General features: G+C 42.1%; 1 protein-coding gene across 5 annotated transcripts in view; it reads left to right on the top strand.

Moving 5' to 3' along the window:
* Positions 1-18,928, top strand: part of LOC125466442 (sorting nexin-11-like) — a 132,734-nt gene that overhangs the window by 22,445 nt on the left and 91,361 nt on the right. For 4 of the 5 annotated variants that reach the window (XM_048560937.1, XM_048560939.2, XM_048560940.1 and 1 more), the window contains 2 exons: positions 162-262; positions 2,080-2,178. In XM_048560937.1, the coding sequence (XP_048416894.1) occupies positions 162-262; positions 2,080-2,178 (200 nt within the window). Of the gene's footprint in view, positions 1-161; positions 263-2,079; positions 2,179-4,272; positions 4,457-10,202; positions 11,772-18,928 lie in introns of those variants that run through there. The other variant, XM_048560943.2, reaches the window with a different exon arrangement.

Below are 18,928 nucleotides of genomic sequence, written 5' to 3' on the forward strand. Positions count from 1 at the left end.
TTTAAAATACACTTTTCCATAATCCTCCAAAACATAGGACACCCAAGAAATATTAAATGTAGAGTATGCCCATGACAGTGGCCGGAGAGACAAGATTGTTACTGTTTGTCAGCCAAAAACTACCAAAGTTAGCTGAAAGGCCTTTTGCTGTTTTGTTTCAGACAAATAGTAAGGCTTTTACAGTAAAGACATCCTGTGTGCGGAGACGATATCGTGAATTTGTATGGCTGAGGCGTCAGCTCCAGAAGAATGCTGGATTGGTGTAAGTACCATTCCAAATACAACTACTACGCACAATGCACAGAGCACTGGAATTACCCACAGTGAACTAAACACACAATAGGGCACAATTCCCAAACAGAGTCCCCTAAAAACACATGGCTGTCTTGTGATTAATCCTGGGATCATGCCTGCTGAGCATCACTGACTCTGCTGGTTCTTCAGCTGCCTTTGGAATGACAACTTGCTTGACACCTCACAATGTCAGCCAAGGCCCAGACAGGGCCATGGGATCCTTTACATCTGTTAATGTCTCATTGGAAAGGTAACACTTCTGATAGAGATAACACGGTGTGAAGCTGGAAGAACAAAGCAGGCCAAGCAGCATCAGAGGAGTAGGAAAGTTTGATGTTTCGGGTTGAAACCCTTCTTCAGAAAAACTTCTGATAGTGCAGTACTCCATGTATGTGTCAATTTGGAATTTACATTCAAGTCTCTGAAATGGAACTTGAATCCATCACAGTCTTAGTTTGGGTGCAAAACTGACCCAATGTACAGATGAAAAATGACCAATTTTATTCACAGTTTGAACTTGCCAAGCAGAACCCTTGCATTGTTCTTGAAGACTTCCACAGACTTTGAAAGTCCTTTGACATTGAATATGACAATTTGTTAGAAATGGGTAGTGGCCCAAATTAGAGCTACCATCCTGTGTACTACTGTATTCCCTACAATCCCAGTCTTTCATTCTGTTATGGCCCAGACCAAACCCATTCAAAATATATTAAGAAGACAGATTAGGCCCTAAATTTTTCTTACTTTAAAGATCATGCAAGGTGTTGCATTCCAGATGCAATCTGATTAGTCAAGCTACTTGATGTTAAGCAAAAAACACTTTGTATTTTAACTGTAGTAGGCAAAAATAGGCAAAATAAAAATAAAAGAATTGGTTTAACTGTAATTGTATTGAATGTTTAACGATATACATGTAAAACTACTATTAATTGACTGTTCCAATATAGTAATATCCCATAAATGCACCATTGGCAAAGGCAAATTTAGTAAAATAGATTGTCTCATGCAATTCTAGCAACGGGAAGAGTACCCCAGCTTTTAGCTGTAACAGAGAGAGTAGTAAGAGCATCCACATTGAGCTTTGAGACCCCAGCAACTGCAGAAAGCTAAAATTAAAAAGTATCTTGGTTCTATGGGAGCTTGACCCCACCCACTCAGGCTGCTTCTATTGTTCCAACATTTTTTTTAAAAAGCACCAAGGCCTCATAAGCTGTTTCCTGTATTGGCTTTGGGCAAACAGCTGGGCACCTCTGTCTCAACCTTTCTTCATGCAAAAAAAGGACAAAACACGCCTCTTAAAGCCATAGTATTGCCATACTTCCCATTCCTGGACCTAGTACATTTACACTCTAGCCTTCCTGCTGTTACGTTTTTTTTCATTTTCAATTTCAAATATTCTTCCTAATGTCATTTCTTAGTGACTTGGATCTCAGTCCATTCATTTAACATTTGACTCTTTGGGAGGAACATTCTGATATTAATTAAAAACCAAAAGAACTGCAGATGCTGGAAATCAGAATCAAAAACAGAAATTGCTGGAAAAGCCCAGCAGGTATGGCAGCACCTGTGAAGAAAAATCTGAGTTAACGCTTTAGATCCAGTTCTGAGGAAGGGTCATTGGACCAGTATGTTTACTGTGCTTTCTCTCCTTGGATGCTGCCAGACCTGCTGAGCTTTTCCAGCAATTTCTGGTTTTGATTGTGATATTAATGTCTTAATTAATAAGATAGCCCTATGCTCTTTAGCTAAAATATAAGGAATCATCTGTTGCTTTTGTTTTCACAGACCCCTCCCAGAGCTACCAGGCAAGAAGCCATTTTTCCAGGTTAATGACATTGAAAGTATAGAGAGAAGACGACAAGGTTTGCAGCAGTTTCTGGAAAAGTAAGTGCAGTGAGACGATTTAATTACAATTGACTTGATCAGTGTTACAGAAGAGCCATTGTTGAGGATTCATGTTTTGTTTATATTTCCAGCTCTCAATCTCTGGCAGGGTTTGATTCTCCACAGATTAATGCAGATTTCCAAATATGCTTCCTGTATGAACAGGCAGTGATAGGCTGGTGAACCACAGAGAGATTGGTGATCATTACTGAATCCAAACTTGTTTCCACCCTTCCTCTCCATCATTCAAATGTGCACATCAGGGACTTGTGGATACTGATAACGTCTCTGTGTGTGGTCATTGCCATTCTGGGTGATAACTGCCAACTTTGCTTGGCTCAGGGATTGCCTGACATTTTATACAACAGATATTATTATTGTCTGAGAAGGAGAATTTATCCTTTCCTTTGTCTGCCCAACAGTTTTTCTCTCTCTCGCTCGCCTCACTGTCTCTGGGCTTCATGTCCACTGATTTTTATTCCATTCTCTCCGCGCCCCCCCCCCCCCCCCCCCCCCGCGCCCCCCCCCCCCCACTCCCCAATCTTTAGCATGTATATCAGCCATTACCTAGCTACATTCAGCCCCTGTTCTCAAATCAGTAATTCTGATTTCTGTCCACAGAGGCTGCCAGACCTGTTAGTTTTTCCAGCAATTTCTGTTTGGGTTTCTGATTTCTGGCATCCGCAGATCTTTTGTTTATTTTCACTGATGGGAAAGGGTTTGGTGTAAAGACTGAAGACAGTGGCTTAAATCCATAATGTTTGAATCAGGACTAAAATGCTAGTGAATAAACTAAACTGAAAGTTAGTTTAACATGAGCATTCCCTGATCATGTTGGGTTAATGTGACATGAACATGCACTTAATACTTTATTTGGAGATTGAATTCCTGGAGTCCTGACCTATCATGAGACTTTTGGCACTAACTCTGTCCCAAATCTCCAGGGAAGTCGCTATTAGTATGAATGGGGCCAATTTGGGGAGTTCCCTGGTTCTCTGCTCCACTGGGAACCAAGAGTATTGGCAGGCTTTTTTAGTGATAGCCACAGCCTTTGAAAAGATTGCTGACATGGAACACATTGCTTTATCAGAATTGCGTGCTGACTGAGATCTCCAGGACAAATTACCATTTCCCCACCTTGCCCTAATCTCTCAACTCTTTTTTTTCTCTTTTCTCTCCTCATCATCAGTCTCTTCCCATTTTGTTCAGGTCATAGCCTCCTGCTTGTGTTACGATATTAAACAATCACCCCTGTAATTGCCCTATTTCAATACCAAGGAGCTGTGTGCTATTTGATCTCTATTATCTATTTTGATTTCAGTAATAATTACTAAAAAAAAGTACTTTGAAGTTAAACTGATGTGAATTAAGTTTTCAGTTGTTTTATTTGCTGTTTGGGGCACCATCTAGTGGCAGACCCTGGTAGCACGACCTGATGTTCATAACCATCTGGACTTTGGACTGAATCTTAACCAGAAATCAGTAAGGGTCATTTTCGTTGAGATTCCTGGAGTGTTTCTCTTTAAGAGGTCTAGTGAGTTTTCTCATGCTATTGTCCCAAAATTGCCTTGTTAATTCCATGCCACGTCTCGTGGTGCCCCTCTCATCCTGCGCTAGGCCGACAATTTGTCTCATTTTAGGTGAAAGAACTTGCCCCTGCCAGGTCATCGAGGGATTCCAGGCACTGACGCATATTTGAAAGGCCATTTTGCACCCGGACAAAAGTCTGGCCATCTGGATATTCTCCACCCTAGTTGGGAAACAGTGGTCAGCACTGGTGCCTCACAGCGTCATGGACCCCAGTTTGATTCGACCCTTGGGCGACTCTCTGCGTGGAGTTTGCACCTTCTCCATGTCTCTGTATGGGTTTCCTGCGGATGCTCTGGTTTTCCTCCCAGAGACCAAAGATGTGCAGGTTAGATGGATTGACCATAGGAAATTGTCTGTCATGTCTACGGATGAGCAGGCTACGTGGGTTAGTCATGGGAAATGCAGGGCTACAGGGACAGGAGGGGGGGGGTGGGTCTGGGTGAGATGCTGTTCTGAGGGTTGGTGCAGACTTGATGAGCCAAATGGCCTCTTTCCACACTGCAGGGCTTCTATAAAGAGGAAATTGCCTCATGCATTGTGGACAGAGTCTGTGAGTCCTGCTGGATGGGGTGGTCCTTTTCCTTCTGGACTGGCAGAGAAAACCACAATGCCAGATGCTGTCAGCCCGGTCAACCTCTACCAGTGTGACCTCAACTTCTGGAGGAATGCCCGGCAGTTGCATGGGAAGGTCTGTGATCTTTTCCTCTTTACTATCTTCTCTACCATCTTGCACTCATTCCCTATTGCTATTATTTCACCCAACTCCTGCTCTATTGTTCTCACTACCATGTGCAACATCTTCCATCACTTGTTGTCACCCATCTCAGACCACTAACCCTGCATGACCTCTGCGCTGCCTCCTCACTGAATCAGGATGCCTCACCATCCCCTCCACTCTGCACCAACACTAACAGCTGTGCTAGCCTCTTGCAAGAATGATCCCAGGATGGAGGGCTTGTCATATGAGCAGCAGTTGATGACTCTCGATCTGCACTCGATGGAGTTTAGAAGGATTGGGGAGGGGGGAATTTTCATTGAAACGTTCAGCATATTGAGAAGCCTGGATACAGTGGACATGGAGAAGATGTTTCCACTAGTAGGTGAGACTAGGATCTGAGGGCACAGCTTCAGAGTGAAGGGATGACCCTTTAGAACTGAGATAAGAAGCAATTTCTTTCGCCAGTGGGTGGTGAATCTGTGGAACTCTACTGCAGAAAGCTGTGGAGGTGAAATTATTTAGTGTCTTTAAAATAGAAATAAATATGTTCTTGATTAGTAAGGGGTTCAGGGTTACGGAGAGAAAGTAGGAGAATTGGGTTGAAAAACATATCAGCCATGATCAAGCGGTGGCATAGACTCAGTGGCCTATTTCTTCTCTTCTAGCCTTTTAGTCTATGACCTTCATCTCACTCATTCCTCCCTTTGTCTCATTCAGAAAAATTAGCCTGAACTGTTGGGAGAGAGCAAATCCTGAGTAAATGACAAGCTGTGTGTGTGTGTGTGTGTGTGTGTGTGTGTGTGTGTGGTGTGTGTGGGAATTTGGAGCACAATGGGATATCAGGGCAAAGTGGAACAGGTGCTTTTTGCTTTTTATTTCTATGATTTATAGTTTGCCAGGGCTTTATTCTATAGTAATGATTACGTTAAGAACCTAGAGTAATTGCTGTTATTTGAAATTAAGTATCTTTCAAAACCTTTAACTTAAACTGATGCGCTCTTCCTGCTCTTTGGGAATGTTTCTAGTGCCCAGGGCCAGCGTATGTACAGGAAGTGTGTCCAGTCACATCTCCTGGAAGCTCATGTTTCAGAGCTGAAGCAGCTGCTGGGGACCTGATGGAGCATCCATGAGGTGGAAGGTATTGTGGGTAGCAGGTATAGACAGGTGGACACACCCGAGGCTAAGACTCCAGGGGCGGCAAGGGAATGGGAGACCAGCAGGTAGAGCAAGTGGACTAGCTATGCCATTTTGGATACTTGGAACAAGCTGTCACGGGAAAGCAGCAACAGCCAAATTTGCTGCACTGTAGTTGATTCTGCACTGGGAGGAGTAAAATGTTGGAAATGTGATACTTATCAAGGAGTCAGTTGTAAGGGGAATCGACATGGGTTTCTGAAACGGCAAATGAGACTCCAGGGTGGTATGTTGCCAGGCCAAGGATGTCTCAGAGCTGCACCGAGACATTTTGGAGGGTTAGGGTGAACAGCCAGTTGTCATGGTACACATTGATACAAATGACAAATGTGAAATAAAAAGGATGATGTCTAAAAGCAGAGTATTGGGACTCAGGAAGTAAATTTAAAAATTAACATCTTAAAGTTAGTGATCTCAGGATTACTACTACTGGCATGTGCTGGACAGGATAGAAATAGCAAGATATTTCAGATGAACATTAGCTGAAGAGATGGTGTGAGGTGGAGGGTTTCAGATTCTTAGGGCATTGGGCCTGGTTCTAGGGAACACTGATCAGTACAAACTGGATGTGTTTTTACTGGGCAAAACTGGAATTGAAATCCCTTGGGGAAGCTTTAAGCTAAAATAACAGGGGAATGGGAACCTATGCAAGGAGTCAGAAGAAGCAGAATCAAAGGCAAAGAGACAGAAGGGGATAAGAAAAGTGGATGGGCAGAGAAATGAATGATTAGGACCAAAGGGCCAAGGTGAAAAATAATGGAAATAGGGCAAGTAATGCTAAAAATACAAACCTTAAGACTTTCAGAGATAGTAGGAACTGCAGAATCTGAGACAATAAGGTGCAGAGCTGGATGAACACAGCAGGCCAAGTGGCATCAGAGGAGCAGGAAAGCTGATGCTTCACGTCTGGACCGGCTCTGCACCTTGTTGTCCCTTAAGACTTTGTCCTTTTAAATATATGGAGAATTTTCAATAAAGTAGATGAATTAATTGTGCACATAGATGGAAACCAGTATGATGTGGTCAGAATTACAGAGACATGTTTGCAGGGTGACCAATCCAGGGGTATTCAGTATTTATATTAAAAAAAAACAAAAGAATTGTGGATGTGGTAAATCAGTAACAAAAAGAGAAGTTGCTGGAAAAGCTCAGCAGGTCTCACAGCATTTGTGAGGGAAAAAAAATCAAAGTTAATGTTTCCGGTTTGGTGACCCTTCCTTAGAACTGAAGGTAGCTGGGAAAATGTCGGATCGTATGCATAAGATAGGGAAGGGGATGGGGTCGGGAGAAAACAATACGCTAAAGATTAGAGCCTGAAGAGAGGGAAGAGACAAAGGAATTGATAACTAAGATAACAAAATGTGAGGCTGCATGAACACAGCAGGCCAAGCAGCATCTCAGGAGCACAAAAGCTGACGTTTCGGGCCTAAACCCTTCATCTATCTGGCTAGGAGGGTGAATAGCTGTTAATGGGGACAGATGGTGACTAACGTAGGTAGAGTGTTATGGCAGGCTATGTGATAACAAGGCCTGGTCTGTGGGGTAGGGGGCTAGGACATGCGAGAGTTTAGATCCTAAAATTATTGACCTCGATATTGAGTCCAAGTGGCTGCAGGGACCCCAAGTATTCAGTATTTAGGAAGGACAGCCAAAAAGGAAAAAGTGGTGGAGTTGCATTGCTGGTTAAAGAGGGAATTAATATTGAGGAAGCTTATTAGTTCTGATATGGAATCTATATGGATAGATCTGAGAAACACCAAAGACCAAAAAACATTCATGTGGGTTGCATATAGACCCCTAAACTATGGGTGATGTTGGGAATGGCAATAAACAGTACCTTAGAGACGTGTGCAATTGTGAGTGACGTTAATCTGTATATAGAATGGATAAATCAAATTAGTAACATTATTGTAGAGGAGGAATTCCTGGAGTGTATCCGGGGTGATTTTTTTTGGACCAATATATTGAGGAACCAACTAGAGAACAAGCCATCCTATTGTTTTTTGAAAGAGGAAGAAGTGTCAGTCTAGTTGTATGATGCTCCTTGGGGAGGAGGAAGATAGCTTTCCTCATCAAGGCAGACAGTGACATAATTGATGCTGAGACTAGGATCATGAATCTAAATAGGTGAAGATACAATGGTCTGAGTTAGCTGTGATAGGGGAAAGGCAATAACAAACCTGCACTGAATGTAAGGATGACCTGCAGCAATTGTGATTCCTTTCTGCTGCAGAAGTGAATGGAAAAATGGCCAAACCATAGCTTCCAGGAAAATTAGACGTAGCATCCAAAGAAGAAGCATACAAATTGGCCGGAAAAAAAAACCCAGCAGACTCGAGGACTGGAATTCAGCAAAGCAGGACAAAGGGATTGAGTGAGAAAGTGAGTGTGACAGTACGCTTGCAGAGGACATAAAAACTGACCATAAGTTTCTATAGAGATAGTAGGAACTGCAGATGCTGGAGAATCTGAGATAACAAGGTGTAGAGCTGGATGAACACAGCAGGCCAAGCAGCATCAGAGGAGCAGGAAAGCTGACGTTTCGAGCCTAGACCCTTCTTCAGAAATGGCATTCTGTGGCCTGCTGTGTTCATCCAGCTCTACACCTTATAAGTTTCTATAGGTGTGCAACAAGAACAAGATTGGTGAAGACATACATAGGTGTCTTACAGCCAGAAACAAGGGAATATATAGTGGGGAACAAAGAAATAGCTGACCAACTAAAAATATATTTTGGTTCTGTGTTCACAAGAGAAGATACAAATAACATGCTGTGAAAGTTGGGGAGCACCGGGTTTAGTGAGAAAGAGGAACTGAAGGAACTCAGTATTAGTAGGGAAACACTATATTGAGAAATTGGGATTGAAGGCCAATAAATCCCCAGGGCTTAATGTCCTATATCCCAGAGTGCTTAAGGAAGTGGCCTGAGAAATAGTGAATGCATTGGTGGTCAAATTCCAAAATTCTGTAGACTCCGGAACAACTCTTGTTCTCCGGATTGGAGGATAGCTAATGCAACTCATCTACTTAAGAAAGGATGGTGAGAGAAAACTGGAAATTATGGACTCCTCATCCTGATTTCAGTGATGGGTCCATTATAAAGGATTCAATAGCTAAGCATTTGGAAAACAGTGGCAGAAACAGATAGCATCAGCATGGATTTACAAATGGGAAATCATGCTTGACAAATCTGAAGTCCTTTGAGGATGTCACTAGTAGAGTTGATAAGGTGGATTCAGCAAATGTGGTTTATTTGGATTTTCAGAAGGCTTTCAACAAAGCCCCATAGAAGAGTCTAGCGTATAAAATTAAAACACATTGGATTGGAATTAGAAAATTGAAATGGATAGCAGACTGGTTGGCAAACAGGAAGTGGAGATTATGAAAAAAAAAGGTCTTTTTTCAGAGTGTCAGGCAGTGACTAATGGGGTATTGCAGAGTTCGGTGCTAGGACCAAAACTATCAATAATACATACTGATTTAGATGAGGGAACTAAATGTAATAACTCCAGATTTGAAGATGACACAAAGCTGGGTGGGGGGGTGAGCTATGAGGAGAATGCAGAGATGCTTCAGTGTGATTTTGGACAAGGTGAGCAATGGGCATACACATGGCAGACGCAGTATAATGTGGATAAATGTGAACTTACCCACTAAGGAAGGTGGATATTATCTGACTGGCTAGCAGTTGAAAGGGGGAGCCTGCAATGGGAGCATGCAGGTGAAACAGGCAGTCACGAGGGCAAATGGCATGTTGGCTATCGTATTGAGAGGATTCGCATACAGGAGCAGGGATGTCTTGCTGCAATTATACAAGACCTTGGTGAGACCATGCCTGGAATATAGTGCTCAGTCCTGAGGAAGGATGCTGTTGCTATAGAGGGAGTGTAACAAAGCTTTGCCAGACTGGGATGGCAGGTCAGACGTATGAGGAGAAGGATGAGTTGAATCAGTTGGATACCTTCATTGGAATTCAGAAAAGAGGGGTACTCTCGTAAACCTATAAAATTCTAACAGGGCAGGGTAGATGGAGGAAGGATGTTCCCAATGACTGCAGAGCCCAGAAGCAGTGATCACAGTCTGAGGGTACGTTTAGGACTGTGATGAGAAATTTCATCAGAAAATGCGACCCTTTGACATCTGGGGCTAAAGGGATCAAAGGATATGCAGTGAAAAATAAGAACAGGCTACTGAACTGGATGATCAGCCATGATTGTAATGAATGGTGGAGCAGGCTTGAAGAACTGAATGGTATTATCTTGCTTATGTGTTTCTATTCCAGGAGTCAGTTGTCTACAGCAGGGATGAGAGTCCAGATGCCTGACATTTTGCTCCTCATCCCCTTGACTGCAGACCACTCTTCTTTGACTTTGAGGCATGGCCATTTAGTTGATGCACGTTCAGTGAGTTTGCCACATATGCTCCTGGCACAAGCTTGAGGTGAAATGGTGCCATATAACAAACTGTTCATCTCTTTGACTTACAATGACTGACAGCAAATGTGGTTTATTTGGATTTTCAGAAGGCTTTCAACAAAGTCCCATAGAAGAGTCTGGCCTTCGGTCTACACTGAGCATCAGAGCAGGACTGAATTACTGTGAACCTTTCATGCCCTGTCTGAGGGTGTGAAGTGAAAAACAGGCAAGGATGCTTTTAGAATTCAAGTACCCACAAAGTAACTGTGTGCTGAGAGAGCAAATGAGCAGCTCTGAGACGCTTATTTGTCCAGTTCATGAGCTGGCTGCCTGTCTTTGCAGCAACGATGTGGCTGCTCTGTTAAGGGAGTGCTGCACTCTTGATTGTGTTGAATTTCATATGAGCCACAAAACTAAAATACTAGGCCTATTATGTCAGCGTTCCTGCTCCTCTGATGCTGCTTGGCCAGCTGTGTTCATCCAACTCTGCACCTTATTATCTCTACTGTCTATCCAGTTAGTTGGATAGAAAGGATCTCATAACAGTATTAGAAAGAGCAGGAGAGTTCTTCTGGTGTCTTGACCAATACAAATTCTTCAACCAATATCATTTAAACACGTTACCTTGTCATGGTACCATTGCTGTTTGTGGGAATTTGTAATGTACAAATTGGCTACCAAGTTTCCTACATTACAACAGGGACTGCACTTTTGAAAGTACTTTACTGGATATGAAGTTTTTTGGTATATTCTGAGGAAGGTGGTACAGTAATGTAAATCATTCTCTCTTCGCAATTATTTTGTACGAAGTGTGTCATGCCTCCTTGGGATAGTGTGCTGAAAATCAAGCCCTGTTACTCCCATCACAAAAGTTAAAGCGGTTTAAAAAAAAGTGCAGAATTTCCAATTTACCTGTATTTTCAATCCAGATTGACGAAAAACACGGACCAGTTTCTGTATTTAAGAAGAATTACTATTTATTACAAGTAGATTCTAAGTACAGATAAGCAATTATGAATTATCGACATATGACTACTATTTAAAATTTGAACTCACTTATCAACTCACCCTACACACTTACAGATAGACAAAAAAAATTAGTATTGTGGGCAGTGGGAAAGATTGGAAATGCAGAAAACAGTAGTCCCTGTTTGTGGAGATAATCATTTTATTGATCAGAAATGTGCTTCTCAGTTTTCATTCTCCTAGTGCTCTCACTTATTTGCTTGAGGCACGGGGTCACTGGTTATAGACTATAGACTATAGGTGCAGCAGTAGGCCATTCGGCCCTTCGAGCCAGCACCACCCAGTTCTCACTTCTAAACTTGTTAATTAAAAGTCACAGCTTGTACCACTTGATGAGAGGAAATAAACTGGCTATTTTAAGCCTTGAGATGCTTTTTACTGCAGAGGAAAAACAGCTGCCTCCCTTCCAGTGGAAGATTCACACCCTGAAGCTGTCCAGCTACCTGGGAGCCAATCACGTGATAGTTAGCTATTGGAAAGCCTTTGGTCTGTAAATTAGTGACCAGTTATAGATCAGCTATTGTTGTGGCTGAAACTCCAATTGTCCACGCCTATTGTGCCCAGTCTGTCTGCGGACTAGGATTCCACTATTGTTTGAATAAACAGCTTTGTAAGCAGCACTTACAGTGAGTTTCTGGTATCTTTTTAAAAATTGCAGCAATCTTTCAACAGTTCTTGGTTTTTAAACCAACTTTTTTTCCCATTTAAGTCTTCAATCAAAAATACAGATAAATAAAAAGATATAGTCATTACAAGTGTAAATGGAAGGGATTCAGCTAAAGTTTGTGGTTTGGGACATGTGTTCCACTTGTGGTTTGTGTTATTGAATGGAGAAGGTTTAACAGTGGAAGCATGAGCTGGATTAGTTTGATTGACTTGGTTTTTGTTCATTGTTTTTTTTTTACCTGATGCCCACATATGCACTTTCCAAACTGCTGTTGCTAGATCAGGAACAGGAATCCTGTCTGATTTTTACCCAGTCCTCCAGCCCAGAAGCATAATGCACCCTTGCACTTTGCTGAGCTTAACTAACTCAGAACAGAACAGGAATTAGACCTGACCAGCTCAGTCTAGTGTTTGCTATTGTGTACAAAGTAAAGAATGATAGGCTGACATACAGCCATGCTTCAGGTTGCCATCCCTGGGTCACTACGTCTTCCCACCTTCCACCTTGCACCCTTTTCAGTTAAACTATTAATTTTAGAACATAGAACATTACAGCACAGTACAGGCCCTTCGGCCCTCGATGTTGTGCCGACCTGTCATACCGATCTCAAGCCCATCTAACCTACACTATTCCATGTACATCCATAGGCTTGTCCAATGACGACTTAAATGTACCTAAAGTTGGCGAATCTACTACCGTCGCAGGCAAAGCGTTCCATTCCCTTACTACACTCTGAGTAAAGAAACTACCTCTGACATCTGTCCTATATCTTTCACCCCTCAATTTAAAGCTATGCCCCCTCGTGCTCGCCGTCACCATCCTAGGAAAAAGGCTCTCCCTATCCACCCTATCTAACCCTCTGATTATTTTATGTTTCAATTAAGTCACCTCTCAACCTTCTTCTCTCTAATGAAAACAGCCTCAAGTCCCTCAGCCTTTCCTCGTAAGACCTTCCCTCCATACCAGGCAACATCTTAGTAAATCTCCTCTGCACCCTTTCCAAAGCTTCCACATCCTTCTTATAATGCAGTGACCAGAACTGTACACAATACTCCAAGTGCGGCCGCACCAGAGTTTGTACAGCTTCACCATAACCTCTTGGTTCCGGAAATCGATCCCTCTATTAATAAAAGCTAAAACACTGTATGCCTTCTTAACAGCCCTGTCAACCTTTTTGGCAACTTTCAAGGATCTGTGTACATGGACACTGAGATCTCTCTGCTCATCTACACTGCTAAGAATCTTACCATTGGCCCTGTACTTTGCCTTCCGGTTACTCCTACCGAAGTGCATCACCTCACACTTGTCTGCATTAAACTCCATTTGCCACCTCTCAGCCCAGCTCTGCAGCTTATCTATGTCTCTGTGCAACCTACAGCATCCTTCGTCACTATCCACAACTCCACCGACCTTATTGTCGTCTGCTAATTTACTAACCCATCCTTCTACGCCCTCATCCAGGTCATTTATAAAAATGACAAACAGCAGTGGACCCAACACCGACCCTTGCGGTACACCACGAGTAACTGGTCTCCAGGATGAACATTTTCCATCAACTACCACCCTCTGTCTTCTTTCAGCAAGCCAATTTCCGATCCAAACTGCTATACCTCCCACAATTCCATTCCTCTGCATTTTGTACAATAGCCTATTGTGGAGAACCTTATCGAACACCTTGCTGAAATCCATATACACCACATCAACCGGTTTACTCTCATCTACCTGTTTGGTCACCTTCTCAAAGAACTCAATAAGATTTGTGAGGTACGACCTTCCCTTCACAAAACCGTGCTGACTATCCCGAATCAATTTATTCTTTTCTAGATGATTCTAAATCTTATCCCTTATACCTTTTCCAACACTTTACCAACAACTGAGGTAAGGCTCACTGGTCTATAATTACCAGGGTTGTCTCTACTCCCCTTCTTGAACAGGGGAACCACAGTTGCTATCCTCCAGTCATCTGGCACTATTCTTGTAGACAATGACGAGTTAAAGATCAATGCCAAAGGCTCGGCAATCTCCTCCCTGGCTTCCCAGAGGATCCAAGGATAAATCGCATCTGGCCCAGGGGACTTATCTACCTTCACCCTCTGAAGGATTTCTAATACCTCTTCCTTGTGAACCTCAATCACCCTAGTCTAGTAAAAACGAAAATTTCTCCAGGGCTGCTAATGTACCATCCGGTATTTAATTTCTGGAAACTCTTGGACAATCCTAAAGGATTAACAACTTGTAGCTATGCTCCTGCTGAAACCTGTGACTGCCTCTCTCCAGAATGTCTTCACATTCTTCAGGTACAATGAAGTTTTTAAAGTGCTGTTGCCTGTTATGTAGATAATGGATAGCCATTTTATGCATTGCAGGTTCCTGCATTCAGCAGTTAAATGAAGGGCCTTGATTCTGTATTTTGTGAGAATGGTTAATGGAGAACTATGAACATTTTTTTTGAATAATGCCAAGGACTTTTAATTCCATTCGCCCAGATGAAGTGTTCAGCTTGAACAGCTGATCTGAAGACCCAGATCTCCAACAGTACGGTGCTTTCTCCATGCTGAGCTGGAGTACCAGCCAGAGATTTTGTGCTCAAATCTTGGGTTTGAACCCTGATTGTTCTGACTATAAAGCAAGAACCCTACCAATAGGAGAGCATCTGCCAAAAGCTACAATTTGGTGGTTTCACAAAAATTGCTGTAGCATGTCATATTATTTATGTAGGACATTTGGCTTGTCCTGGATGTGAAGAGGTTGTAAAAAGGGCTTATCTCTGAGTCTAATCCATTGCTACAGATTGGTATTCCACACGTCCATTGATACCTCCCTTCCACTAGTGCACAGTTGGCTGAAAGCTGCTTTGGTTGTTAAACTGCCAGTGATTTTTAGCAATAGGTGAATTCCTTTCACTGTGTACCCTGTACTTGACGTCGTTGTCATGGGAATTGGGATTTCTGGCATTTTGCCCAAGAATCGGGAGGTGGATGAGCATGCAGCAGTTGTGTTGCTTGGTGGGATTCGTGCGGGGAGGATGTTCATTTGCGATTAGATGAAAGCAACTAATGGAAGACAAGGCAATCTGTTTTCAGATGGAATAAGAAGGCGGGAAACTGTAAAGATGCAGCCACAGGATATTTGGCTGTAATTTACAACAGCCACCCATTCTTTGAATTAATTTGTTCTATAAATCCAGAAGAGTGGAAGAAACCTAAGCATTTATCATTTTAAGTGGAATGTTTAACAGGAGCAGAAATAACTATAGAAAATACTGAGGTTTGATGGTTAGCAACAAGAAAATAAATGTAAAGAAACTGCAAAGGCTGGAGATCAGAACTAACAAAATCCAGGAAATACTTGTCAGATCGGCAAACATAACAGCAATGTTAATTATTAAGATGAAAGCTTTACATCAGAACCTGTTTTAGAAGCAAGATCGTTGATTTAAGTTCTCACGGTACAGAAAGTTCTAGTCCGAAAACATCCACTAAAAGATCCCTGGAATCCTGTGCAATTAAAAGATAAATTTGATATTCCCATTCCCAGAAATCAATGACCATAATTGGAAATCTATCTCGTGAAAGACCAAAAAATCTGTATGTTTCCTTTTATATAAAAGGAGATTTGACATGCAGCAGACTAAAACACAATGAGAATTTTTCCATATTCGAGAAGGCGCGGATCGGCAATTCACCTACTCCACACTATCTTTGGCCCAAGGAATCTTAGTCTACTGTATTCAGCTGTTGCTTTGGTTCAAAGCAATAAAACATTTCTCACCTTTCTCCACACATTCAGTTTCCTTTGGTGAATATCACCCAGGCATGACTTAATCCAAATGCCAGGCATTTACTATTCTGTAACTAGCCACCAGGAGGAGGCATGGATTTAAAAAAAAAACGAACATTTTTGCTGACTTTTACGATCAGGATGTCACAAAGTACTCTATATCCAATGAAGTCTTTTTGAAATGTAGTCACTGTTTTAATGTGTGATACATAGCAGTTAATTTCACACAGCAGCCTCCCCTCTCCTCTTTAACAGTGCCCCTTAAAACCTAATTCTTTAGCCAAGGGTGAAATTTTACAGGGGTCTGAACAATTTGGGCTGTAGAGAAATATGAGTTGATGACAATTGCAATGAGACCCATTTCAGTGTTGGGAGCAACTCACCATCGGTTACGCTTTTCACAAGTGGCATGGTGAGATTCTGTCTAGGCAGCGGTTGGGTGCCAGTTCATGCGGATTAATACTTTGTAAATGCATTGTTAATGGCACAACTTGTCTCAGCCTCTCCTCTTACTAAACTCACCAAACAAGCTAGATGTCTGAAAATTTTGGCAGGAAACCAGACTGATCGCCTGGTGGATTCATCTCACTGCGCACTCCAAATGTCTTCCACATTTGAAACCAGGCACCAAAAATTCAGGGGATTCTCCATTGGCATTGTCTGCATGCACCTCAAATGCATAGACATTGGCATCTGATGTGCCAGCCTCTAAGAATCCCCATGAGACATCTCTGATCCACTTCTGCACCTTGAGCAGTATCTGATTGAAAGGTTGCAGTAAGAACTCCTCACACCCACCTCATGGACTGGATCATGTTGCTTCCCTGGGTTGTTTGCTTGATGTGTACCACCCAGTCCAGCAGAACCTCCTGGTCACTGCGTGCATAGCAGATGCTGATTTTCCACATCTACCATATCTAGGAAAATGTCAGGATCTATGCAGCTCCATCCTGACAGTTCTTCGGTGGACAACAGGCTTTCAAGATTATGCAAGCTCAAGGGATACCACTGAATTCCAGGATATCCACTAAGTGACGAGTTGTTCCTGGAACAGTGTATGGTAAGATATAAGGTTGAAATCAGACATGAGAGATGTCATAGGAACAGGGTAGATTGTTAATGATGCAGCTTTGATAAGGTACAATGAAAAAAAAACTCACTGGGTCTCGCAGTGTGATACCCTTCAAAAAACTCAATACAATTTGGACTTAAGTAAAAAATAATGTAAGATTCTACCCCAAATACTTGATCATCTGTCTTGATGTCTCCGTTTGTAGTTTTGTGCCAGAATTTGTTTGATAACATTCATGTGAAGCTGTCTTGATTTATGTTAAATATGCTATATAAATGGAACTTGTTCTTGTGGGTTATCACTAGCTTTAATAGAGTCACAGAATTACAAAATACAAAAGAAGACCATTCTGCCCCTTGTGCTTGTGTTGCAAAGAGCCATCCAAATAGTCCTACACTCTGCTTCTTCCCCTTCATTCTGCAGTTTTCTCCTCATGAAATGTCTGTCCAATTGCTTTTTTGAAAGATATTTCAATCTGCTTCCACCACATTTTCAGGCAGCCCGTTCCAGATTAACTGAACTTGCTGTGCTTTAAAGAAGGTTTCTCCTTGTTTCCACTGCAGTTCTTTTGGCTATTTTAATGAAATGTGACCTCTTGTTGCCAACTGATGTGTTAGTAGAAACTGCTTCTCCTTATTGAAGCCACTTATTATTTTAACACCTCTCAAATCTTTCTTTAAGTCTCTTGCTTTACAGTGAACAATGGCAATTACTCTAGTCTTTCCCCATCTGGCATCGCTCATAGCTCCTCCCTCCACATGGTATGAAAATAAATGGGGAAAGTGCTTACTGTAGAACTGAACGTTGAGTAAGCAGTTTTCAATTGGAATTTTTATACAGGCCATTTGAAAACCAGACAGTTTGAAATGAACTCCAGCTGCAATATCTTTGCCTCATAGTAAATAACATCATTCTTCTTTACAAACAGCATTTCCATTTAAGACAACAACTCAAAAATGTATTTTAAGGATCCTGGGAAATATTTCTAACTATTGTGAAGATATACCAGCCTCTGACAGGATAACCTATGCTTAGAGAATGTTAATTGGAGTGTTGACTGCCATGTGTGGATCCACCGCAATGATGTGCAGCCAGCACTCGCAACAGTCTTTGCAGCACTTGTGGTTTGTTACTTTGTCACCCTTTCTTCCTGACTCTTACTAAGGCACAATTCCAGAGGCATTATTGTTACTTTGCCCAAGGCTGCAGCATTGGTGACTTGGAAGCGGTATCCTTTTGATAATTCATTAAACCATGGCACAGTCTGTGTTTTAACCTGGATGTTAAATATCTCCTAGCACAATTTCAGAGAAGAGAAGGCACGTTCTCTCCAATGATTGTATCATTATTCATCCCTTAACCAACATCACTTTAAATCTTTTAATATCTTATCTAAAATCTTTTCGTAATTACATTGCTGCTTGTTGGATTTTGTTGTGCATAGGTTAATTGCTGAATTTTCTACATTCCAACAATGGTCCCTTCAGAAGTACTTCATTGGTTGTGAGGTGTTCTGGGATATCCTAAGGTGCTGAGGCACTCATTCCTTCTGTCTTTAAACTTCCTATGAGAAGGGTACAGTTATTGTAATTGGCTGTAAGGGGTCCTGCAACTCTTAAATTTCTGTCAGAAAGTTGTCAGTTGATCCAAGGTTGAGGAAGCTGCTCTGAAATAAGCAAGTAAGCTGCTGAGAAAGGTTATTCTCTAGTTTTTCTGCCCTATCTCCTTTTAAATCCTCATCTTGACTAAATAGTGAATATATGCTGTTTGAAATTAGGGAGGGGGTGCTGGGGAGGTGAACATGTCACATTGGACTTGAGTTGGCTCCAGGGTGACTAGCAGGTGCCATGCTTAGTCACCTAGATGCTTTGAGCCAAGCAGTCATCTTGTGAAATATTTACGGGGCTATGGGAAACACAGAATTTGTAATTATGCTGAAGAATTATTGAATGGCCTTGTTTTGTGCTCAAAGAATCTATGAAGCAGACTGAAGTTCTCCAGGGCACGACTGGTGAGTGCTTGTCTGCCTGGTTCAATAATTGGACCTGGACTTTGGTGGTCAAGTGAAATCTTCCCACTCAGCTCGATATAGACATGCAAGCATTGAATATTTCCAGTACTTTGAGGTTCAGGACTCAAGTGCAGAAGGGAGGCCTCTGCTCTCTGATGAAGGGGCTAGGCCCGAAATGTCAGCTTTTGTGCCCCTGAGATGCTGCTTGGCCTGCTGTGTTCAATCAGCTTCACACTTTATTATCTAGGACTCTAGAGGCTTCTCCTTTTGAGCAGAG

Source organism: Stegostoma tigrinum, chromosome 31, assembly GCF_030684315.1.
Source record: "Stegostoma tigrinum isolate sSteTig4 chromosome 31, sSteTig4.hap1, whole genome shotgun sequence".
Classification (NCBI taxonomy): domain Eukaryota; kingdom Metazoa; phylum Chordata; class Chondrichthyes; order Orectolobiformes; family Stegostomatidae; genus Stegostoma; species Stegostoma tigrinum.